This window comes from Gobio gobio (genome assembly GCF_949357685.1).
Source record: "Gobio gobio genome assembly, chromosome: 4".
NCBI classification, from domain to species: Eukaryota; Metazoa; Chordata; class Actinopteri; order Cypriniformes; family Gobionidae; genus Gobio; species Gobio gobio.
In genome coordinates this window covers 64,185,736-64,212,489 of record NC_137100.1, presented here as the reverse complement: position 1 = coordinate 64,212,489, position 26,754 = coordinate 64,185,736, and the positions used below count along the sequence as shown (strand labels likewise).

At 45.5% G+C, this 26,754-nt stretch overlaps 2 protein-coding genes across 2 annotated transcripts in view; both read left to right on the top strand.

The window, feature by feature from the left end:
* Window positions 1–6,772, top strand: part of LOC307125807 (UDP-glucuronosyltransferase 2A3-like) — a 36,355-nt gene extending 29,583 nt beyond the window's left edge. The window contains exons 4-6 of the mRNA XM_079815946.1: window positions 4,412–4,499; window positions 4,580–4,799; window positions 5,002–6,772. Of these exons, the coding sequence (XP_079672072.1) occupies window positions 4,412–4,499; window positions 4,580–4,799; window positions 5,002–5,299 (606 nt within the window). The 3' untranslated portion in view covers window positions 5,300–6,772. The remainder of the gene's footprint in view (window positions 1–4,411; window positions 4,500–4,579; window positions 4,800–5,001) is intronic.
* Window positions 6,773–12,227: 5,455 nt separating this feature from the next.
* LOC307125455 (UDP-glucuronosyltransferase 2A1-like) lies at window positions 12,228–23,852 on the top strand (the record flags this gene model as incomplete). The annotated part of the gene is made up of 6 exons (XM_079815304.1): window positions 12,228–12,933; window positions 13,060–13,208; window positions 21,733–21,864; window positions 22,959–23,046; window positions 23,127–23,346; window positions 23,555–23,852. 6 exons carry the CDS (start codon window positions 12,228–12,230, stop codon window positions 23,850–23,852), a joined length of 1,593 nt encoding a protein of 530 aa, XP_079671430.1.
* Between the last annotated feature and the right edge of the window lie 2,902 nt (window positions 23,853–26,754).

Here is a 26,754-nt window from a genome sequence, read left to right as displayed (position 1 = left end):
GGGTGCCGGCTGTGGGAACGCACTCAAGCGGCCTTCCCACACTCGCGCACCCCCTCAGCAGATGCAGGTCGTGTGTCAGACCCAGACCCCTACACGGACCACTCCCATGTCGTCCTGGGGTCCCTGCATTCCGCCTCGCTGCCCTGCTGCGGGTACGTCTGTGGTACCGATGACCCCGCTTGTTCGGTCTCTGGGGGCCTGGCTAGCGCTCCCCAGCCCGTCTCGCTGGGTCATCTGTACCATCAGACTCGGCTTGCGATTCAGTTCGCCCGGCGTCCGCCCAAGTTCGGGGGCGTTCACTTCACGTCTATTGCGTGGGTGGATGCCCCCGTGCTTCAGGCGGAGATCGCTGTCCTACTGGCGAAGGACGCGATAAAGCCGGTCCCTCCAGCCGATATGAAGTCCGGGTTCTACAGCCCGTACTTCATTGTACCCAAGAAAGGCGGCGGGTTACGGCCAATCTTGGACCTGCCTTACTTGAACCGTTCCCTCCACAGGATGCCGTTCAGAATGTTAACGCAGAAACGCATCTTCAGGTGCGTCCGTCCCCAGGATTGGTTTGCAGCGATCGACCTGAAGGACGCGTACTTTCATGTCTCGATTCTCCCTTGACACAGACCGTTTCTACGCTTTGCTTTCGACGGACGGGCATGTCAGTAAAAAGTCCTGCCCTTCGGGCTGTCTCTGTCGCCCTGTGACTTCACGAAAGTTGCGGAGGCGGCCATTGCTCCCATGAGACAGCGTGGTGTTCGTCTTCTCAACTATCTCGACGACTGGCTGATTCTTGCCCAGTTGCGGGAACAGTTGTGCAAACACAGGGACATGGTGCTTCGGCACCTCAGCCGGTTGGGTCTTCGGGTCAACTGGGAGAAGAGCAAACTCTGTCCCATACAGAGGATCTCTTTTCTCGGGATGGAGATCGACTCGGTCGCCATGACAGCGCGCCTCACCGAGGAGCGCATCCAGTCGGTGTTGAGCTGCTTGAATACGTTCAAACGCAGTACAGCGGTTCCACTGAAATAATTTCAGAGGCTCCTGGGGCATATGGCAGCAGCAGCCACAGTAACGCCGCTAGGGCTGCTCCATATGAGACCGCTTCAACACTGGCTACACGACCGAGTCCCGAGATGGGCGTGGCACAGCGGGTCCCTCCGTGTCCAAGTGACGCCGAGATGCCGCCAAACCTTCAGCCCGTGGTCGGACCCTTCATTTCTACGGGCAGGAGTGCCTTTAGAACAAGTGTCCAGGCATTCTGTTGTCTCCACGGATGCCTCATCCACGGGCTGGGGTGCCACGTACAACGGGCTTGCAGTATCGGGTCTGTGGACGGGGCCCCAACTGCAATGGCATATCAATTGCCTGGAGTTGCTGGCGGTTCGTCTTGCTCTCAGCCACCTCAAAGGGTCGCTCAAAGACAAGCACGTTCTGATCCGGATGGACAGCACTGCGGCCGTTGCGTACATCATCAAACAGGGTGGTCTACGCTCCCGCCGCATGTCCCAACTCGCCCGCCATCTCCTTCTGTGGAGTCCGAAGCATCTGAGGTCCCTTCGTGCCATCCACATTCCGGGCCCACTCAATCGTGCGGCCGACGAGCTGTCACGATTGCCCTTGCTGCCCAGGGAGTGGAGACTCCACCCCCAGGTGGTCCAGCTGATTTGGAGTCGCTTGGGGTCGCACAGATCGATCTGTTTGCCGCCCCGACACGACCCACTGCCAGTGGTACTATTCCCTGCCCGGGGGAACCCTCGGCACGGATGCCCTGGCACACAGCTGGCCCCGGGGCCTACGCAAATATGCGTTCCTCCCCCAGTGAGCCTTCTTGCACAGACACGGTGCAAGGTCAGGGAGGACGAGGAGCAGCTCCTCTTGGTAGCTCCGTACTGGCCCAACAGGACTTGGTTCCCGGAACTAGTGCTCCTCGCGACAGCACCTCCTTGGCCCATTCCTCTGAGGAAGGACCTCCTGACTCAGAGACGCGGCACCCTGTGGCACCCGCGTCCGGACCTCTGGAAACTCCATGTCTGGTCCCTGGACGAGATGCGGAGGTTCTAGGTGACCTACCACAAGCGGTAGTTGACATCATCACTTCCGCCAGAGCCCCCTCTACGAGACGGCTATATGCGTTGAAGTGGAACCTGTTCGTCGACTGGTGCTCTTCTCACCGAGAAGACCCCCGAAAGTGTTCGGTCAGATCTGTGCTCTCTTTTCTTCAAGACGGGTTGGAGCGAAAGCTGTCTCCCTCCACCCTCAAGGTGTATGTTGCCGCTATAGCGCAATCATGACCTGGTTAATGGTTAATTCATTAGGCAAGCCCGATCTGATCGTCAGGTTCCTGGGGGGGCGAGGAGATTAAATCCGCCTCGTCCTCCCTTTATACCCTCTTGGGACTTGACCCTGGTGCTGACGCACTTCAGAGGGCGCCCTTTGAGCCTTTACAGTCAGCGGAGCTTAAGATCTTGTCTCTAAAGACAATACTCCTGATTGCATTGGCCTCAGTTAAGAGGGTAGGGGACCTGCAGGCATTTTCGGTCGACGAATCGTGGCTGGGATTCGGGCCAGGTGACTCTCAGGTAACCCTGAGACCCCGGCCTGGATATGTGCCAAGGTTCCCACTACTCCCTTCCGGGACCAAGTGGTGAGCCTGCAAGCGCTGCCTTCGGAGGAGGCAGACCCAGCCCTGGCTTTTCTCTGTCCAGTTTGCGCCCTGCGCGTCTATGTTGACAGAACGCAAAGCTTAGGACCTCAGAGCAGCTCTTCATCTGTTACGGAGGACAGCAGAAGGGAAAGGCTGTCTCCAAGCTGAGGATGGCCCACTGGATAGTGGTCGCCATCGTCTTGGCTTATGAAGCCCAAGACGTGCCCTGCCCGCTCGGGTTAAGAGCCCACTCCACTAGGGGTGTTGCTTCTTCCTGGGCGCTGGCTCGTGGCGCCTCGCTGACAGATATTTGTAGAGCTGCGGGCTGGGCGACACCTAACACGTCCGCTAGGTTTTATAGCCTACGTGTAGAACCGGTGGCTTCTCGTGTGCTCGCTTCCCATAGTCAGCAGCTGAAGTGCCCGTTCTAAGTGTCGGCTTGCTGCGCCATTCCCTTCCCCATGGAACGGATACGTGCGCTTATTTTCTCCAGTCGAGTTCCCCAGGATTGGCGAACCCTGTTGAGTCCTCCGCACCCCTCGGCAGTCGGATGTTGCGGAGCGTCTGACGCCAGGTCTGGCACTTGAATGCATTGGTGGAACTTGTGTCGGACTGGGGTCCGTATGTCGTGACCCCTACGGCGGTCCCATACGTGTATTCTCCACGGTACAGCTCCCTACGGTGAGCTTGTGTCTTTCCCTTGGCAGAGTTCCTCTGCCGTCTCAGTTCGGTGTCGTCCCCCGCCTGTATAGGCTGGGGCCACCTCTGGGACTTCCATATGTTGTGCTTCCCACGGCCAGCCCATACGTGTTCTCTCCACATGGTAACTCACTCCGGGCATGATGTGGCTCCCGCAGCGTCCCTCTGGCACGCTTTCCCAGCGTTATCCAATAAGTCTACTGAATGGGTCTTGCGGAACAGCAGTGTGACTCTCCCTGTGTGAATTTCCCCGCCCGCATCAGAACGGGGTCTGAGGGGCTCTCGCTGGGCGCTGGAAGTGGTAGTAACTGTGGCGTTTTCCATAGGGATCCCAATTCGTCGGTAATACCGACGTACGTCGTAGTGACCGACTGAAAGGGAACGTCTCGGTTACGTATGGTAACCCTCGTTCCCTGAAGGAGGGAACGGAGACGTACGTCCCGTCGCCACAGTTCCTTACCATCACTGCATGGCCGAGTCACTAGTTCGGCTCCTCAGTGAAAAACGTCAGTGCGATGCTCTCGCTTCCTGTTTATACCCGCGGCGCGGGGCGGAGCGCGAGATGCAAATCTCGCACGCCAATGGCCCATTGGCCTGTTCTCTAAATCTCGAAGCTGATAGGGGCTCTCTAAAGTGATCCCAATTCGTCGGTAATACCGACGTACGTCTCCGTTCCCTCCTTCAGGGAACGAGGGTTACCATACGTAACCGAGACGTTCACTGGACTAAAATGGCCCCCACAGTCACCAGATCTCAACCCAATAGAGCATCTTTGGGATGTGGTGGAAAGGGAGCTTCATGCCCTGGATGTGCATCCCACAAATCTCCATCAACTGCAAGATGCTATCCTATCAATATGGGCCAACATTTCTAAAGAATGCTTTCAGCACCTTGTTGAATCAATGCCACGTAGAATTAAGGCAGTTCTGAAGGCAAAGGGGGTCAAACAAATTACCATTACAAATATAATTCTCTGTAGGAAAAATAAATACTTTTTTTATAGAACCCAACTTTTATATCTGTTGCTTAGATGTTCATATGCTCAGTACTGTCTCTATATGTGTATTTTCACAGGTTGTTTGGCGTTACAGTGGAAAAACACCAGAAAATCTCTCCCCCAATACAAAACTCTACGACTGGATGCCACAGAATGATTTGCTTGGTAAGGAAAGTGTTGTTGTGTGTGCTAATTATACACAATAATTGGTGTCAGATAGATACTGACTTCATTTTATCTGATAGGACATCCAAAAACAAAGGCCTTCATTACCCATGGCGGGACAAATGGACTGTATGAGGCTATTTATCATGGAGTCCCAATGGTGGGTTTGCCACTGTTTGCTGACCAGCCTGATAACATGATGCACATGAAAACCAAAGGAGCTGCTGTTGTTCTTGATATCAACACAATGGAGTCCAAAGACCTGGCGGATGCTATCAAGACTGTCTTAAATAATCCCTTGTGAGTTAAATCTTTCATAAACTTGAAATAATCCATTAAGGCCTTACCAGTTATTTTCAGTAGTTTACATACATTCTTCACTTTAATCCTGATGTCATAGAAACACACTTCAAAGCAAAGCTTGTCAATGTATTTAGAAACTTTTGTATGTTTCTAGAGCTTGTCTTGTGTTAAGCATTGCTTCTTTTTCTTCTCTAATCAGGTACAAAGAAAGCATCATGAGACTGTCCAGAATCCACCATGATCAGCCGATGAAGCCTCTGGACCAGGCAGTTTTCTGGATCGAATTTGTGATGCGGAATAAAGGAGCTAAACATCTACGAGTTCAGGCACATGACCTGAGCTGGTATCAGTACCATTGCCTGGACGTAATGGCCTTTTTACTCTCAGTTGTTGCACTGATCACATTCCTCTTCATTAAAACATGCAGTTTCTTCTTCCGTAAATGTTTCAGAAAGACTCGTCCTGATAGAAAAGCAAAAAAGAATAAAAAAGAGTAAATGCCTCAATACTTCTCTACAGAGATGCAGTATGTGTGTCCTCACATGTGTGACGGCCAGTGAGCATTTTGTGTATATTGCAAATGTTCTTAGTGAAAGAAATACATGTGAATGTTCATGGAAAGTAAAAAAAAAAAAGAATCTTACATAGGAAAATGGACAATCAAGTAATATCTGTTACAGTATTTTAAAAATATTTGTATTTATGTCATCTGATTTCAAAAGTAAAGTACCTCTATAATCAGATTACAGTTCATTTTTAATGGATTACATACAGGGGCGTAGCCATCTTTTCAGAAGTGAGGGGGACAGAAATGTCAGGTGTAATACCAGTTTTTTTCTGACCTTTGTCTAATTGACAGATTTAATTGATCTCATCTCTTGCTTTTAATTCAGTAAGATATCAAATACACTGCTGAACAATAACCAATAATATCTATAATGTTTTCCCTATATGTTATGCCAATTTTATGATTGGTTTATGTACTACAAACACTTGTGCATTAAGTCCCCATAGATTTTATGCTTTGTGGAAAAAAAATATCACTGAATAAGGCAGAAAATATACAGTGTATATCAAAATCAAAAAGCCTATCAAAAGTTTGGAAACATTACAATTGTTAAATGTTTTTGAAGAAGTTTTCTGCTCACCAAGGCTGCATTTATTTAATAAAAAATGCAGTAAAAAGTAATACAGTGAAATATTATCCCAATGTAAAGCAGCTGTGTGAATATATTGTAAAAAAAAGAAAAAAAATCTTTGTAATTTATTCCTGTGATCAAAGCTGAATTTATCATCTTTACTCCAGTCTTCAGTGTCACATGATCTTTCAGAAATCATTCTAATATCTTCATTTGATGCTCAAGAAACATTTATGACTATTATCAATGTTGAAAACAGTTGTGCTGCTTCATTTTTGTGGAAATCATGAACTATTCAAACATTTGTGGTAAGATAAAAAAAGAGAGAAATTAATACTTTTATTCATCAAACATGCATTAAATTGATCAAGTGGCATTTATAATATAACAAAAGATTTATACATGCTTTATTCAATGCAAATAAATGCTGTTTATTTAACTTTCTGTTCATTAAAAAATCCTGAAAAATAAAATGCATCATGGTTTCCACAGCTGTTTTCAACAATGATTATAATCATAAATGTTTCCTTTTCATCAAATGATCATATTAGAATGATTTCAGAAGGATCATGTGATACTGAAGACTGGAGTAATGATGCTGAAAATTCAACTTTGATCACAGGAATAAATTGCACTTTACTATATCATTACAAATTAAAACAACTGTGAATATATATGTGAATATATTTCGTAATATTAATGTTTTAACTGTATTTTTTATTAAATAAATGCTGCCTTGGCAAGCAGAAGATACTAAACATTTAAAAGGCTGTCAGTTAGCACCGCATTATTCATATTCTTTATTGTCAATAAATACCTTGAAATGGCTGGAAAAACACAAACTATATTGTCGCAATCGTGTTTGTTGTCACGTTTCATCAGTCATAGCGATTATTTTTATGCAGCTGCTGCTAAAGCGCTGAATGCCTTTGGAACGTGACAGGGTTTTACTTCTACGAAACAGTTTTGTTTTTTCTTTGAGAGCGCGCCCTATGGCTTCGAGTATGAATTGGAGTGTTGCACGAGAGTGTTAGCACTCCATAGTGTTCAGATCGCCTCATTTTTGGATACGAATAAAATGACAGGTCATGTATAGATTATTTTATGTCTTTGAATTTAAATCTAGATTTATTTACGTTGGCTTCTACGTAAACGAACTTGCTTGTGTAACAGACGTAGGCCAGTAAGAGCGGTGCGACTAGGACCGGTGCGACCCGGTAAAAGCCCCCGCGTAATCTACGCCCATGATTACATATTATTCACACAATGGCAGCATATTTTTCACAATTTGTTGATTCTCCCTAATTCTTTTCTTTGTTTTTTGTTTTAAATTTTACTTCTTAAAAATCCTATTTTGTCATGCCATTTATCTATGAATATATTTCATAAACTTGCAATCCTTGCAATCCAAATTATGTCTTCATCATATTCAGTAACATCATTGATTCTATTAATGCCCTTCTGTTGAGCGGCTCATCATTCACTGTGGATTTTGTGGACGTGGAGCCCCACAATCCCACAGTGCCTACGACGCAAGAGTATCTAGCCAAGATGGCCGCCACACCGGAGCCCTCAGCCAAAATGGCTGCAACACCTAAGCCCTCAGCTAAGATGGTCACCATGCCATTGATTCTATTAATGTTAGCTCAATGAATGCAGGGATTCCTAAACATTTTTGTCAGCTGAACTGTTATAACCTAAAGTGTTTTCTTGAAGAACTCTTGATATTTTAAGTCAGCGCTGCCCGCATCACAAGAAGTGTATCGTCGGGACATTTGATAACTGAAATAAATTTAATTTGTTTTACTGACAACATGCTACAATGTTTACATGGTTTACAATGACTGGCACTGTGTTATTACTAGGACTGGATTCTTTTGAATCAGGTAGTAAATGTTAATTTTCTAATAATCAACTAAAACTGTGAACAAGGCAGGGAATCCTGTCAGGTGGTTCACTGCTAAAATATTAAAGGTTTTAGAATTGTTTAGACTCATGTTCATATTAATCTTAATAAAAAATATGGGCCCTTATAATTGCAGTTTGCATTCATTTTTGTTATTCATCATTGAATTAATGAATTCTTAGCATACTTAGAAGTGCTTAAGTGATAGTGAGCTTGTTTTTGTGATCTTTAACCACTTACTGCAGAGTTAAGCTATTGTAAATTAACTAGAACTAGCACATATTAAAACCAACTCTATTAAGGTTGAAAGCCACTGCTATAAACTGACATCTGACTCAGAATTGCACTTACATTTTGTAAAAACAAAGGCGATTGGGAGGTTTTTTTAAAGGTATACTAAATAATGATTTTTTTTTTAATAATGAGTCATTACATCATCAGTCCTTCCAAAACGTGTTTTTGTCTTATGTTGATTCACTATGGTAAGCCTATTATAAGTGTTTATGATTAAGACCTAGCGGGATGGTTTTCATGGGAAATTGCATCACTGGCCCGTGTGTGTCTCATCATATGTGTAAAAAGAGAAAAGTTGCTTTGGCTACTTTGATGAATGGTGTGGAAGTGGCATAGTTTAGTTGTCACAACGAGCAAGAAAGGTGAGTTTGAGGTCTCTGCAGAACAAAAGTGGGCTTTTCTAAATTTGTGGGTATTTCTAAATCATGCAACGAAAATTATGCCCCTTAACACAACTGTCACTGTGACGGGAGCGTTCCTCTAGAAGTGCATTAGTGAGGTCAGGCACTGATGTTGGACGAGAAGGCCTGGCTCTCAGTCTCCGCTCTAATTCATCCCAAAGGTGTTCTATCTGGTTGAGGTCAGGACTCAAGTTCCTCCACACCAAACTCGCTCATCCATGTCTTTATGGACCGAGGCTTTGTGCACTGGTCAGTCATGTTGGAACAGGAAGGGGCCGTCCCCAAACTGTTCCCTCAAAGTTGGTAGCATGAAATTGTCCAAAATGTCTTGGTATGCTGAAGCATTAAGAGTTCCTTTCACTGGAACTAAAGGGCCGAGCCCAACCCCTTGAAAAACAACCTCAAACCCAGACTCGTCCATGGGATTGGCAGACAGGGAAGCGTGATTTGTCACTCCAGAGAACACGTCTCCACTGCTCTAGAGTCCAGTGGTGGCGCGCTTTACCCCACTGCATCCCACGCTTTGCATTGCTCTTGGTGATGTAAGGCTCGGATGAGCTGCTCGGCCATGGAAACCCATTCCATGAAGCTCTACACACTGTTCTTGAGCTCATCTGAAGGCCACAGAAGTTTGGAGGTCTGGAGCTCTTGACTCTGCAAAAAGTTGCAGACTTCCGATCACGGTACAATGCTTGAGTTTACTGAGCTCCTGAGAGCGGCCCATTCTTTCACAAATGTTTGTAGAAGCGTCTGTATGCCTATTGCTTGGTTTATACACCTCTGGCCATGAAGTGATTGAACACCTGAATTCAATTATTTGGTGGGGTGTCCCAATACTTCTGGCAATATAGTGTATACTTGAGAAAGGCTGACATGAAGCAGCTAAAAAAAAAGGATAAAGCTTTAGATTACATCCCGGAAAGTACTGCGTAAGTAAAATTTATCTTAGGCTACTTACACAGTCAAGTCAAGTCAACTTTATTTATATAGCGCTTTTAATAATGCAGATTGTTTCAAAGCAGCTTTACAGTGTTAAACAGGAAAATAATGCAGCATAATTTTATTCAGCCATCTAGCCAATCTGGAGAAAACGGTGATGTCGTCAGTTCATTTCAATTATCATACAGTGACAGTGTGGGCTTTAGATCAGTAATTAGATCAGTAATTTAGTTTATATGGTTAATTTAGTTTAATAATTAGATTTATTAGATAAAATTTTGAAAGATTTAGTGTCCCCAACTGAGCACGCCAAGCCAGAGGCAACAGTGGCAAGGAAACCAAAACCCCATCAGGAGCATAATGGAGGAAAATAAACCTTGGGAGAAACCAGGCTCAGTCGGGGGGGCAGTTCTCCTCTGGCCAATGAACAAACAGCGTATGATTATTATTCTGGAAACTTTACAGGTCAGGGGTCATAATAGATCGGAATATTCGAAAGTTCAGAGGCAACATGCCGGAGACGGGTTTATTGAGGATGACATATCGATTTAAGTATTATTAAATTGTAATATTTGAACAATCGGAGTCATCACGCCGGAAACAGCGTTTATTGAGGATGCCGTGTCGACGATGCAATTCCAGGGGTAGTCTAATTGACACGGTCTCTGCAGACACTTCAGGGTCACGCGTTGGTCATGTCTGGGCGCAGGTCCACCATCTGATCTGGTACACAGAACACAGAACTTTCCAGGCTGTAATCTAAAGCGTTACCAAAAACAGAACAGAGGAGAGTCAGCTGGCAAAAAGATAACCCAACAGATTTATTCATACTATTCAACTGATAGTTATTTTAGCACCTATTAAAGACTTTAAAAATCTAAACTGTATTTCGTTTGTTTTGTCTGCGCATGCGCCGGACAAATGGATGTCTATTAGGTCCGTCATTTTTTGGCCTTGAGTGATTGGACCATTCTCGACTTTCACGTAGGCACAATATCTCTTCCAAGATTAATTTCAATTCAGTTTTATCTTTACAAAAAAATCCTATCACAAGGCATTCAAATTAAGAAATAAATACGGATCATGGAGCGTGGATAGAGTTAGATATGATAACAGACAATTTTATATCTGGAATTAACCATGTTTAATCGGATTTAATGTTAAGTCTGTCTAAAGATGTCTAGCCTGAAAAGTGACTGCATTTCTGTAAATGAGAAACATACATTCTAGAGCTGCACGGTTAATCATTAAAAGAATGCATCTTCTATCTAAATTACAGCAATTCAGCTGTGTCTATTAACCATTAGACAAGCAGAGATGTATAAAGTACTAGAGACACATACTTGAGTAAAAGTACAAGTTCCTTATCAAAAAAGTGACTTGAGTAGAAGTTGAAGTGCTCTTTAAGCACCACACTTAAGTATAAGTACTAAAGTATTCAAAACATTTTGTACTTAAGTATTGCAAGTAGTTTGTTTTAAAATGTACTACTCAAGTACTGAAAGTAAAAGTACAAGTATTGTGTTATGTAGTTATTAAAGAAAGTAGTCAAAAGATTGAACATCATATTGTTTTTATTATTTCAAATGATTAAGCTAAAGGACAATCACAATGTTGGTAGGTAATTTTTCTACATATTGTCAACCTGAAAATACTGTAGTTCATTAAGATTAAATCTTACTATAACCACTCTTACTAAAAAAAAATGGGGTAAGCACACTTATATTCTCATTTCAAGAGGTGTTCTGAGTAAATTATTTGTTTGTAACACTTTACAATATGGTTTGATTTGTTAACATTACATTAGTTAATGTATTAGACTAATAACTAACATGAACTAGATCAATACATTTGTTACTGTATGTATTATTCTTTGTTAATCTTAGTTAATAAAAATACAGCTGTTCATTGTTTGTATACGTTACTTCACAGTGCACATTAACTGTGTAAACAAATAGAGAGCAATTTGAGCGCAAGACGCTCGTGTTGTTTTAAAGACAGTGAATGCGCGTTCGCGGGGCTCTTTCGCGCGCGCTCTCTCTCTCGCGCGCTCTGTCTCTCTCTCTCGCGCTCTGTCTCTCTCTCTCGCACTCTCGCGCGCGCTCTTTCTCTCTCATGCGCGGGGCTTGGAATGGAATGATTCGTAACATTTTTATAATAACGAGTAACGATGCAGCACATAAAAAAATATCGGAGTAAAAGTATTAAACTCATCGAAAATATGTACTGAAGTAAAAGTGGAAGTAGGAGAAAAAAATAATACTCTAGTAAAGTACAGATACTGCCTTTTAGTACTTAAGTACAGTAGTGAAGTAGTTCTACTTCGTTACTATACATCTCTGTAGACAAGTAGTGACGATCACATCAAACATTCAAATCTGCATTAAGATATTGTAAAATGAACTAGAACTGTGCTATAATAAACTATCAAGGTTGAAAACCCCTGCTATAAACTGATATCTGACTCAGAATTGCACTTACATTTTGTAAAATCAAAATAATGAACCTGGTGAAATTAGCATATTCCTTGCAGTGTTGCAAAATAAAGCATTTAGAGTGGGAGTTGAGTGAAAGTGCGGGTTAATAGGTCATTTGTCCTATGGCAAAATGACAAAGTGCACCTATAGCTACCCTCCATAATGCAACACGAACTTTGCCCAAATCCTGCTATGCACATAGTATCTTGTATTTAGGTCATTGTTCCCCAGATCACACTGCACTTATCCAAAGGCACAAACACTTCAACATGATTTTTGGGAGTATATTTGTGCTCGTTCTACTGTGTGGAGTAGAGGCTGGCAGGGTTTTGGTGTTGCCAGGCGAGTACAGCCACTGGCACAACATGCGTTCAATCGTAGACGCGTTAGTTGAGAAGAACCACAGCGTGACGGTTCTGGTCAGTTCTTCATCGCCTACTGTACAGTACACACAAAAGGAGCGGTTCAACTATAAAGTGTTTAAAGTCAACATGAAGAAAGAAGAGGCCAATGCCTTATGGAGTGACTTTACTCATCTCTGGATGAATAACAAAGTCACCACATACGAGAGAGTCTTCATGACCAGGCGACTGATGTCAAAATTCATGGAGCTTGTTGCTGATACATGCAAGGGAATGTTTTACAATGAGGATCTTTTGCGCACACTTCAGGAATCTCATTATGATGTGCTTTTATCTGATCCGATAATGCCATGCACTGACTTGATGGCAGAGACGCTGAAGATCCCGCACGTCCTCTCACTGCGCTTAACATTCGGATATAATATTGAGCGGTTTTGTGGTCAGCTCCCCACACCGCCATCCTATGTTCCTGCAGTCGCTGTGCAGGGTCACCTCACTGACCGTATGAGCTTCACAGAGAGAGTTAAAAACATGCTCCTTTACATCATGTATACAACCATATATCAATTGAACATGAAGCTTACTTATGAACAGCTTTACACAGAAATACGGGGTAATAATTTTTGTTTGTTTGATTTAGGGCCAACCTTTATGCTTTAATTCGACAGTAGGCTAGTCTCCCAGATATTGTTAAACCTTGTGACTTGACCTACTGAGTAGAATTCTCTGTATGTCACAGGCAAGCCTACAACACGGCTTGAGACCCTGGGAAAAGCTGACATCTGGTTGATTAGAACGTACTGGGATTTTGAGTATCCACGTCCACTCCTGCCTAATTTTAAATTTGTTGGAGGACTGCACTGCAAACCTGCCAAGCCTCTGTCAAAGGTAATGACTTTGCTTTGCCCTATTATTTTGAAATATTTTTGATGACTTTACCTTTTTTTGCATTAAGACACGCATCATTTGTGTATTGAGAAGAATTTGGCTCCATTGACCTCAAAAGAAACAATGGATTTGCAGTGTCATCCCATTTTGTAAATTGCATGTGGCACGATTTGACATTTAATTTCCGATGGAAAAAAAGTCACTAATTAAAAGTTGGATAAAGGGGAAAAAATTGCGTTGTTAAATCGATTAATCACATCTAACATATAAGTTTGAGCTTACTTAATATATGTGCGCAAATATTATTTTATTTATACATATATGTGTGTATATATACTGTATTTTCACGTTCGGTAAGGAAAACTGAAGTGGGGACTCAATTGTAGAATGCTGATGGAATTTATTGCTGGAGTGGCTCGTGACTGAGCTCTGGGGCTGGAGTGGCTCGTGACTGAGCTCTGGGGCTGGAGTGGCTCGTGACTGAGCTCTGGGGCTGGAGCGGGCTCATGACTGAGCTCTGGGGCTGGAGCGGGCTAATGACTGAGCTCTGGGGCTGGAGCGGCTCGTGACTGAGTTCTGGGGCTGGAACAGGCTTATGACTAAGCTCTGGGGCTGGGGCGAACTCGTACCTGAGCTGTGGGGCTCGAGCGGTCTGGTCACTGAGCTCTAAGGCTGGAACGGCTTGTGACTGAGCTCTGGGGCTGGAGCGGCTCGTGACTGAGCTCTGGGGCTGGAGTGGGCTCGTGACTGAGCTCTGGGGCTGGAGCGGCTTGTGACTGAGCTCTGGGGCTGGAGCGGCTCGTGACTGAGCTCTGGGGCTGGAGCGGCTCGTGACTGAGCTCTGGGGCTGGAGTGGGCTCGTGACTGAGCTCTGGGGCTGGAGCGGCTTGTGACTGAGCTCTGGGGCTGGAGCGGCTCGTGACTGAGCTCTGGGGCTGGAGCGGCTTGTGACTGCGCTCTGGAGTTGGAGTGGCTTGTGACTGAGCTCAGGGGCTGTAGCGGGCTCGTGACTGAGCTCTGGGGCTGGAGCGGCTCGTGACTGAACACTGGGGCTGGAGCGGCTCTTGACTGAGATCTGGGGCTGGAGCGGTCTCATCACTGAGCTCTGGGGCTGGAGCGGGCTCGTGACTGAGCTCTGGGGCTGGAGTGGCTTGTGACTGAGCTCAGGGGCTGTAGCGGGCTCGTGACTGAGCTCTGGGGCTGGAGCGGCTCGTGACTGAACACTGGGGCTGGAGCGGCTCTTGACTGAGCTCTGGGGCTGGAGCGGTCTCATCACTGAGCACTGGGGCTGGAGCGGGCTCGTGACTGAGCTCTGGGGCTGGAGTGTGCTGGTGACTGAGCTCTGGGGCTGGAGCGACTCGTGACTGAGCTCTAGGGCTGGAGCGGCTCGTGACTGAGCTCTGGGGCTGGAGTGGGCTCATGACTGAGCTCTGGGGCTGGAGAGGCTTGTGACTGAGCTCTGGGGCTGGAGCGGCTCGTGACTGAGCTCTGGGGCTGGAGTGGGCATGTGACTGAGCTCTGGGGCTGGAGTGGCTCGTGACTGAGCTCTGGGGCTGGAGTGTGCTGGTGACTGAGCTCTGGGGCTGGAGCAATTCGTGACTGATCTCTGGGGCTGGAGCGGCTTGTGACTGAGCTCTGGGGCTGGAGCGGCTCGTGACTGAGCTCTGGGGCTGGAGTGGGCATTTGACTGAGCTCTGGGGCTGGAGTGGCTCGTGACTGAGCTCTGGGCCTGGAGTGGCACGTGACTGAGCTCTGGGGCTGGAGCGGCTCGTGACTGAGCTCTGGGGCTGGAGCGGGCTCATGACTGAGCTCTGGGGCTGGAGCGGGCTCATGACTGAGCTCTGGGGCTGGAGCGGCTCGTGACTGACCTCTGGGGCTGGAGTGGGCTCGTGACTGAGCTCTGGGGCTGTAGCGGGCTCGTGACTGAGCTCTGGGGCTGGAGTGTGCTGGTGACTGAGCTCTGGGGCTGGAGCGACTCGTGACTGAGCTCTGGGGCTGGAGCGGCTCGTGACTGAGCTCTGGGGCTGGAGCGGCTCGTGACTGAGCTCTGGGGCTGGAGCAGGCTCGTGAGCTCTGGGGCTGTAGAGGCTCGTGACTGAGCTCTGGGACTGAAGTGTGCTTGTAACTGAGCTCTGGGGCTGGAGAGGCTTGTGACTGAGCTCTGGGGCTGGAGCGGCTCGTGACTGAGTTCTGGGGCTGGAGTGGGCATGTGACTGAGCTCTGGGGCTGGAGTGGCTCGTGACTGAGCTCTGGGGCTGGAGTGTGCTGGTGACTGAACTCTGGGGCTGGAGCGATTCGTGACTGAGCTCTGGGGCTGGAGCGGCTCGTGACTGAGCTCTGGGGCTGGAGCGGCTCGTGACTGAGCTTTGGGGCTGGAGTGTGCTTGTGACTGAGCTCTGGGGCTGGAGCGGGCTCATGACTGAGCTCTGGGGCTGGAGTGTGCTCATGAGCTCTGGGGCTGGAGCAGGCTCGTGAGCTCTGGGGCTGTAGAGGCTCGTGACTGAGCTCTGGGACTGAAGTGTGCTTGTAACTGAGCTCTGGGGCTGGAGAGGCTCGTGACTGAGCTCTGGGGCTGGAGCAGGCTCGTGACTGAGCTCTAGGGCTGGAGCGGGCTCGTGACTGAGCTCTGGGACTGAAGTGTGCTCGTACCTGAGCTCTGGGGCTGGAGTGGGCTCGTACCTGAGCTCTGGGGCTGGAGCGGCTCGTGACTGAGCTCTAGGGCTTGAGCGGGCTCATGACTGAGCTCTGGGGCTGGAGCGGGCTCATGACTGAGCTCCGGGGCTGGAGCGGGCTTGTGACTGAGCTCTGGTTCTGGAGTGGGGTCGTGACTGAGCTCTGGGGCTGGAGTGGGCTTGTGACTGAGCTCTGGGGCTGGAGTGTGCTCCTGACTGAGCTCTGGGGCTGGAGCTGGCTCATGACTGAGCTCCGGGGCTGGAGCGGCTCGTACTTGAGCTCTGGGGCTGGAGTGGGCTCGTACCTGAGCTCTGGGGCTGGAGTGGGCACATGGGCTGGAAAGGACTCTAGAGCAGACTCAGGGCTGTGCTTAGGGTCTAGAGTGAATGGGTGTGTGGCCCAAACATATAGGGAAATTACCACCTCTTCGATTACATCACAACAGACAGGAAGAGGCGACTCTGGAACAGCTTCCTCTTAAACGGACTCTGGAATTTCTCTCACTAGAACAGCCTTGAGCATGCTCCAGCTCACCAGAGGGTAATACAAGCAGGAACTCCACAACATATTGCTCCAGCGGCCATCCGCTCTGTTGGAGGGAGATGATGAGGAACAGCCGCGCGCAGTCCTACATCACCGGACTAATTTGCCTAATCTTCCCGGTACTTTAGACCGCAGTGGAAACGCAGACAGTAACAGATCTGGGGGGAAAAAAGTTCCTGTAAAAAAAGTTCCTGGTACAAATTGTTCCGGGTAATTTCGGTGGAAACACGGCTATACAAAGCAAATGAGGGAGATAATGATGAACACCTGTGCTGTGAGTTACCATGACAAGTAAGGAGTGATGGGAAAACTAAACAGAGTAACAGTAAAATAACAAAGTGACTGAAAATAACAACTTAAAAGTCCTTGAAAATGAAACGTACTTAACAGAACCGTGACATTAATAATTGTGTGATTAATTATTTTGGACCTGTGTAACGAAGGCCTGTGAAGGAGGATAGATGGACCCTGGCATGACAAAGGCGGGCCTGGGCTGTTGAGCATGGGTGGACCTGGGCCGTTGTGCATGGGAAGACCTGGGGCGTGGGCGGACCTGGGCTGTAGGGCATTGCAAGACCTGACGGCCCCAGCAGTTCAGAAAGCCAGGGCGGGGCCGGCAGTTCAGGAAGCCCGGGCAGCAACTGGAGTTCAAATATATGCCCTCTGGCAGTAGCCTGGCTCCGCCCTCCTACGTACTTCTGCTCAATTTTCAAAAAAAAATACCCAGACTGAATTACCTGCTGCTTTAGACAAACACCAAGGTCGTGTGGTAATGTAATTGCTCTCCGAAATCACATATCTGAGTTTTCAAGAATATATTATTTCAAAATGCACTGTTTATATCTTTTATAGACCCCTGCAGAGCACCGTACAGCTGCGTGAGCTGTAATTTGCATTTCTAGACTTGTATTTCTTTAAATGCTGGCAAGTGTTTACAAGAGCAAAATATTTCATCACCGCTCAAAAAATAAAAGAAGAAAAGCATGTAAACATTTGAATTGGGCTGTTATTCACGGCAGCATTTATTCTTATCATACCAAGCATATTATATTTTATTTACAGCATATACAATCCTGTTATGATTGCACGAGATATGCACCATGAGAGCAGCGCGTTCCGATCACAAAACTCTCCTCTCCACCGTGAATAAATCTCAATCCGAAATGCACAAGGTTTTATCACTGACACTGAGGTGGTGTGCACAGTTAATGTGAGAATCAAAGGCGGCGAACGGCGCGTGACATACGTCACGACCAAATGTTAGCGATTGGTTAGGCAGATCCAGAGTGACTCTTGGCAGATCCAATAGTTTTAAACTTCAACAGAGTTCCCGCCTTCAAGGAAGTAAACGCTTGTCAATGGAGAGTGGCCAGACTCTATGTACAAATGAAATGTACGAGAGTCTGGTAAGACCAGGCTACTCTGGCAGCACCCGCAGTACAGAAAGCCATGGAGGCGTGGCCCCCAAAATGGGATTTGGGAATGGGAGTCCCCTCTGCAATCTGGTCAGGGGTTGGAGTCCCTTCTGAACACTAGTCAGGGGCGGGAGTCCCTCTCTGGACGCTGGTCAGGGGCTGAAGTCTCCTCTCAACGCTAGTTGGGAGACAAAGTCCTCTCTTGATTCTGGTCGGGAGACGGATGTCCGCTCTGGACTTGGGACAGGGAAGGGTGTCCTCTCTGGACTCGGGACATGGACGGGCACTGATTTGCGTGCTGCCCACACACACAATATAGCCATGGCCACAATTGTCAGCGCTGCACGCTCTGAAGAAGACTCTGGCGACCATCTTAATATAATATATAATTATATATACAAGATGGCGCCGCGGATGGCTGCCTTGGTATGGAGCTCTTCAGCTATTGTGTTGTTTTTGTTTGTTTGTTCTGCATTTAGTCATTCTTTTCCAATCAATTTAACCAAAGATGAACTACTGGACATTAGGAAACACACACCAGACAACATTTCCACAGTTTTTGACTATTCAATTTGACTATTTACAATTTGATTTTCTCGTCGGAGCCGCGGCTGTGTTTTTTAAACACGCGGCCAGACGCAAACGTGGGAAGCGAGCCGGCACACTGGTTAAACTTCGCGCGCGCGGCCTCCGCACTGCACTCCCTAGTATTCATCTTGCGAATCTCCGATCCCTTCCTAACAAAACGGGCAAACTTCTTCTCCTCACCCGCGTTAACAAGGATTTTTCAAACTCTGCTGCACTGTGCTTCACTGAAACCTGGCTGAGTGAAGCCATACCGGACAACGCACTATATCTGCCGGGCTTCCAGCTGTTCCGAGCGGATCGCATCGCGGAACTAACAGGAAAAACGAGAGGTGGTGGATTGTGTTTCTACATTAACGAAAGTTAGTGTTCAGATGTAACAACACTGAAGAAGATGTGCTCTCCTTTTTTAACAAAGCAAATCTCTCCCGTGAACTGCCAAAATACAGACAGCACGTTACATGTCCCACCAGGGACAGTAATATACTGGACCACTGTTACACAACAATAAAGAATGTATATCACTCCATCCCACGGGCAGCTTTGGGGCTCTCTGATCACTGTGTGGTTCATCTTATACCGACCTACAGGCAGAAACTGAAAGTACTAAGGACTGTAAAAAGATGGACTAATGAAGCAGAGCTGGACTTACAAGCCTGCTTCGATTGCACTGATGTGGGGATAAAGTCTTGTATAACCAGGCCAGAAACAGACTGACAAAGGAGATCAGAGTTGCTAAAAGAAGCTACTCTGAAAAGCTGAGAAACCAGTTTTCTGCCAACGACCCTGCCTCAGTCTGGACAGGCCTGAGGAACATCACCAACTACAAGTCACCATCCCCCCGATCTGTAGAGAATCAACAACTGGCTGAGGATCTGAATGCATTCTACTGCAGGTTTGAAAAAGCCAGTCTCACACCACACACCCGCTCTGATCTGCACTTCACACGCCCCCCATCACCTCTTGCACCCCCTCTCCTGCATCTCCTGCAGACTCTCACGTCTGTGGTCATGAAATCGTTTGAAAGACTGGTTCTGGCCCATCTGAAGGACATCACTGGACCCTTGCTGGATCCTCTTCAATTTGCCTACAGAGCAAACAGGTCTGTGGATGATGCAGTCAACATGGGACTGCATTATATCCTGCAACATTTCGACAGACCTGGGACTTCTGCAAGGATCTTATTTGTGGACTTCAGTTCGGCTTTCAATACCATCATGCCTGATCTTCTCTCAGCTAAACTGACCCAGCTCTCCATGCCATCCTCAATCAATCAGTGGATCTCCAGCTTCCTGACAGCCCGACAACAGCTCGTGAGACTGGGGAAACTCACATCCAGGACTCTCACTATCAGCACTGGCTCCGGGAAAAAAATGGAATTTGGGGGGTAAAATATGTGTTATTTTGGCAGGGCTGCCTGCTAAAATTCGTATTCCTGGGTCTGTAGATCACATAATTGGGGTCGCTTCAACCCGCGGACTTGGCAACACAGTGCAGTTGAGTTCTGTTGACATTTGACAACTAACGTTATGCGTCGCTCCATTGCTCTGATTGGTTGTAGGTCTATCCAATTGAGGTCTTTCCTGGCTCGGTTGAAACACGCCCCATAATCACAGCCCAGCGGAGCAGTATCAGACGTCAGGCTATCTCTCAGGACCTGAAGTGAGACAATCACATTGACTCCATTGTGAAAAAGGCCCAGCAGAGACTGTACTTCCTTTGTCAGCTGAGGAAGTTCAACCTCCCACAGGAGCTGCTGATTCAGTTCTACTCGGCTGTCATTGAGTCGGTTTTATGCACTTCCATCACTGTCTGGTTTGGTTCAGCTACCAAATCTGACATCAGGAGACTACAACGCACAATCCGGACTGCAGAAAGGATTATTGGTGCCTCCCTGCCAACCCTCCAGGACCTGTAATCTTCCAGAGTGAGGAAGAGAGCAGATAAAATCATCACAGACTCCACCATCCTGGACACCTCCATTTTGAACTGTTACCATCAGGACGGCGACTCCGATCTCTGGCCACTAGAACATCTAGGCACAGGAACAGTTTCTTCCCACAGGCCATTCCCCTCTTGAACAGTTAAAATACCCCCCCCCCCCCCCCCCCCCAGGCATATGCCTGTAAGTGTAATACTCCCACTGTTTAGTGCAATATCTTCTAAACTCAGGAGATATTTATATTTATTCATACTACTCACAAATTGTAAATATGTTTATAATCTGTAAATGTTTATTCTGACTAAACGTAACTGTGACCTAATATTTTTTTAATGCTATTTTCATATATTTATTCTTAGAATTTGTATTACTATGTTCTTGTTGTGTTTGTATTGTATATGTGCACTGGAAGCTTCAGCACCTTGTGCGTGCAAGCACACTTGGCAATAAAGCTCTTTCTGATTCTGATTCTGATCTTAGCTGAGGGCTCAGGTGTGGCAGCCATTTTGACTGAGGGCTCAGGCCTGGTGGCCATCTTGGTGGAGGGCTAAGACGTGGTGGCCCTCTTGGCTGGAGACTCTTGTGGGGCAGGCACTGTGGGATTGTGGCGCTCTGCGTCCACAAAATCCACAGTGAATGATGAGCCACTCAACAGAAGGGCATGGTCAATGACCAAGGGAGAAATGGATTCTCCAACCAGACAGTCCAGAGCACAAGGGCTTGTTTAATCTATTTCTAAAAAAAATGTCTTTAAGGGCAACATCATTGAAGGCCACCTGGTAACAAAGTTCACAAAAATATTCTACATAAATCTCATAGGGCAACTCCTGGGTTCATTGTTGGTTGGTCTAGTATAACTCTTAATGTTTCAGCATACCAAGACATTTTGGACAAATTCATGCTCCCAACTTTGAGGGAACAGTTTGGGGACGGCCCCTTCCTGTTCCAACATGACTGCGCACCAGTGCACAAAGCGTCGGTCCATAAAGACATAGATGAGCGAGTTTGGTGTGGAGGAACTTGACTGGCCTGACCTCAACCTGATAGAACACCTTTGGGATGAATTAGAGCGGAGACTGCGAGCCAGGCCTAGAAGAATGGTAAAAAATTCACAGAAAACACACTCCTAAACCTTGAAGCTGTTGTAGCTTCAAAGGGTGGGCCAACTCCATGTTAAAGCCTATGGATTAAGAATGGGATGTCATTAAAGGTCATGTGCATGTAAAGGCAGGCATCCCAAAACTTTTGCCAATATAGTGTATGTTTACTATGTGTCGCGTTAAGTAGCTTCCAAAGTGTATAAGCTATTACAAGCCCTGTTCACACTGTTTGTGTTAAAGTTTGTGGTTGTTTGTGTGTCTTTTAGGAACTGGAGACGTTTGTTCAGAGCTCAGGAGATCATGGCGTTGTTGTTTTCTCATTGGGTTCCATGATCAACAACCTGACAATGAAAAGAGCAAACACTATTGCTTCTGCTCTTGGTCAGATCCCACAAAAGGTGTGTAACTTATTCTTTTTTTTTTGTCTCTTTATAGCAAAAATAAAAAAATATTTGTCCCATTTATTTTGTCTAAAGGGATTTCAATCCCAAATACCAAACGACACAAGAAGAGAACATGTCTACCTAATGTATTTTATGAGGCAGGAACTCCTACTCATAATGAATTTACGAGCAGTTTGCCCAAAAATTAAAATTCTGTCATCACTCACCCTCGTTCCAAGCCCATAAGACTTTAACTCCTCTTCAAAACACAAATGAAGATATATTTTATGAAACCTGAGAAATGCAGAAAAATCCAACGTCCATTAATTCCACCAAAACTTTCAAGTTTCAGAAAATCATTAAGAGATTATAAAAGTAATCCATATGAATCAAATGATTTCCAATCTTCTGAAGAGACACAATAACTTTACATGATGAACAGGTTTAATTTAGGCTTTTATTCACATATGAACTTTGATCAGCACACATGCATAGAGCACATAAAAAGTTGTAAACTTAAGTTTTTGTGTGACACGCAATTACAAACCTCAATGATTCTTGCACATCAAGCAAGTACATTTAAGAAGTCCCCTTTGGACGCTGGTCAGGGGCTGAAGTGGGACATGGATGGGCACTGATATGTGTGCTGACCACACACACAACATAGCCATTGCCACAATGGTCAGTGCTGCACACTCTGAAGAAGACTCTGGCGTGGGGACCATCTTAGCTGAGGGCTCAGGTGTGGCGGCCATTTTGACTGAGGGCTCAGGCCTGGTGGCCATCTTTGCTGAGGGCTCAGGCATTTACATTTAAGCTTCTCTGTTTACTATATTTGATGTGCTCCATGTACTGTATGTGCGTTGATCAATGTTTATATGTGAGTAAAAACCCAAACTAAATGTGTTTGTCACATAAAGCGATCGTGTACTCTCTAGACAACCTCAGAGATCTGTAGTTGTGTCTTAAAAAGGTTGACCAGTATATGTTATTATTACAAATATAATTCTCTGTAGGAAAAATAAATCTTTTTTACAGAACCCTACTTTTATATCTGTTGCTTAGGTGTTCATATGCTCAGTACTGTCTCCATATGTGTATTTTCACAGGTTGTTTGGTGTTACAGTGGAAAAACACCAGAAACTCTCTCCCCAAATACAAAACTCTACGACTGGATGCCACAGAATGATTTGCTTGGTAAGGAAAGTGTTGTCGTGTGTGCTCATTATACACAATAATTGGTGTCAGATAGATACTGACTTCATTTTATCTGATAGGACATCCAAAAACAAAGGCCTTCATTACCCATGGCGGGACAAATGGACTGTATGAGGCTATTTATCATGGAGTCCCAATGGTGGGTTTGCCAGTGTGTGCTGACCAGCCTGATAACATGATGCACATGAAAACCAAAGGAGCTGCTGTTGTTCTTGATATCAACACAATGGAGTCCAAAGACCTGGCGGATGCTCTCAAGACTGTCTTAAATAATCCCTCGTGAGTTAAGTCTTTCATAAACTTGAAATAATCCATTACGGCCTTACCAGTTATTTTCAGTAGTTTAAACTACACTATTCACTTTAATCCTGATGTCATAGAAAAACACTCTAGTTCAAAGCAAAGCTTGTCAATATATTTAGAAACTTTTGTACTTTTTTAGAGCTAGTCTTGTCTTAAGCAGCGCTTCTGCTTCTTCTCTAATCAGGTACAAGGAAAGCATCATGAGACTGTCCAGAATCCACCATGATCAGCCGATGAAGCCTCTGGACCAGGCAGTTTTCTGGATCGAATATGTGATGCGGAATAAAGGAGCTAAACATCTACGAGTTCAGGCACATGACCTGAGCTGGTATCAGTACCACTGCCTGGACGTAATGGCTTTTTTACTCTCAATTGTTGCACTGATCACATTCCTCTTCATTAAAACATGCAGTTTCTTCTTCCGTAAATGTTTCAGAAAGACTCGTCCTGATGGAAAAGCAAAAAAGAATAAAAAAGAGTGAATTCATACTCTATACTTCTCTACAGAGATGCGGAATAGCATCTTGTGTATATTGCAAATGTTCTTAATGAAGCAAATATATGAGAATGTTCATGGAAAGTAACAAAAATCTTACATAGGAAAAGCAGCATAGAAAATCAAGTAATATGCATTACAGTATTTAAAAAATACAGTGGGGCAAAAAAGTATTTAGTCAGCCACCAATTGTGCAAGTTCTCACACTTAAAAAGATTCCATCAAATTATGGTGGAAAATAAGTATTTGGTCACCTACAAAAAAGCAAGATTTCTGTCTCACAGACCTGTAACTTCTTCTTTAAGAGGCTCCTCTGTCCTCCACTCGTTACCTGTATTAATCGCACCTGTTTGAACTCATTATCAGTATAAAAGACACCTGTCCACAACCTCAAACAGTCAGACTCCCAACCCCACTATGGCCAAGACCAAAGAGCTGTCAAAGGACACCAGAAACAAAATTGTAGATCTGCACCAGGCTGGGACGACTGAATCTGTAATAGGTAAGTAGCTTGGTGTGAAGAAAACAACTGTGGGAGCAATTATTAGAAAATGGAAGACATACAAGACCACTGATAATCTCCCTCGATCTGGGGCTCCACGCAAGATCTCACCCCGTGGGGTCAAAATGATCACAAGAATGGTGAGCAAAAATCCCAGAACCACATGGGGGGACCAAGTGAATGACCTGCAGAGAGCTGGGACCAAAGTAACAAAGGCTACCATCAGGAACACACTACGCCGCCAGGGACTCAAATCCTGCAGTGCCAGACGTGTCCCCCTGCTTAAGCCAGGACATGTCCGGGCCCGTCTGAAGTTTGCTAGAGAGCATTTGGATGATCCAGAAGAGGATTGGGAGAATGTCATATGGTCAGATGAAACCAAAATAGAACTTTTTGGTAAAAACTCAACTTGTCGTGTTTGGAGGAGAAAGAATGCTGAGTTGCATCCAAAGAACACCATACCTACTGTGAAGCATGGGGTGGAAACATCATGCTTTGTGGCTGTTTTTCTGCAAAGGGACCAGGACGACTGATCCGTGTAAAGGAAAGAATGAATGGGGCCATGTATCGTGAGATTTTGAGTAAAAACCTCCTTCCATCAGCAAGGGCATTGAAGATGAAACGTGGCTGGGTCTTTCAGCATGACAATGATCCCAAACACACCACCCGGGCAACGAAGGAGTAGCTTTGTAAGAAGCATTTCAAGGTCCTGGAGTGGCCTAGCCAGTCGCCAGATCTAAACCCCATAGAAAATATTTGGAGGGAGTTGAAAATCTGTGTTGACCAGCGACAGCCCCAAAACATCACTGCTCCAGAAGAGATCTGCAAGGAGGAATGGGCCAAACTACCAGCAACAGTGTGTAAAAACCTTGTGGAGACTTACAGAAAACGTTTGACCTCTGTCATTGCCAACAAAGGGTATATAACAAAGTATTGAGATTAACTTTTTTTATTGAACAAATGCTTATTTTCCACCATAATTTGCTAATATTTTCTTTAAAAATCACACAATGTGATTTTCTGGATTTTTTTTTCTCATTCTGTCTCTTAAAGTTGAAGTGTACCTATGATGAAAATTACAGGCCTCTCTCATCTTTTTAAGTGGGAGAACTTACACAATTGGTGGCAGACTAAATACTTTTTTGCCCCACTGTATTTATAGATGTCATTTGATTTCAAAAGTAAAGTACCATAATAGTGTATCTTTTCTGCTCCATGATAATATCAGTGTCATATGCAAACTGTCATGTAAATGGCCCCAAAGTGCAAGTTTTTGAAAATGATACGTCATTGTTTTTGTGTAAACTACACAAATCTGCATTTGTGAAAACGGTGACATAGCATTGTGTTTCATTCCAAAGTGACACCGCCAACTACTGGCCTGACAGCAGAATACAGCGTTTTAGTCGTTTTCGTGAATGAACTGTGTGAACGGAGATCATTTTGACAATGTTGTCATCTGTTTGCGAAAAATGCAAAGGAAAAACTTGACCAATTTTAGTACATCGTTGTTGTGTGTACCCTTAGAAATGAACATCTGAATTTTGGGATTCATGATATTGATTTATAGATGAACAAACATTGTGCATAGTGAAAAGCAAGACTTTTGAGGATTATAATGAATTCTGAAAACCTCTACCATCTGAGATTGAGACGAATGTGGAATAGAAATGTTGCCATTTGATCTGAAAGTTCCTCAATCTGTTTCACAAGCATTAGTCATTAAATATTTATGTGTGAATTCTGCAATATGTGCTTTAATTCAGTGTGCTAAGGCACGCAGCACACATACATATACATAGACTCACTCACTCACAAACTCACTCACACACATTCACTTACTCACACACTCTCACTCACACTCACTCACACACACACACACACTCACACACTCACACATTCACTTACTCACACACACTCACTCACTCACTCACTCACTCACACACTCTCACTCACACTGTGAAAATGTGAGGACATTCAATAGGCGTAATGGTTTTTATACCGTACAAACCGTATTTTCTATCCCCTTACACTGCCCCTGCCCCAAAACCTAACCCTCACAGGAGACTGTGCAGTTCACTTTCTGTGAAAAAAAACCTTGTTCTGTGTGATTTATAAGCATTTTGAAAAGTGAGGACATGGGGAATGTCCTCATATTTCACCCTCTTTTTGTAATACCCATGTCATTATACACATTTGTGTCCTGATATTTCACAAAAACATGCCCACTCACACACACACACACACACACACACACACACACTCACTCACTCACTCACTCACTCACTCACTCACTCTCACTCACACTCACACTCACACTCACATTCACTCACACACACAAGTCAAGTCAAGTCAACTTTATTTATATAGCGCTTTTAACAATGTA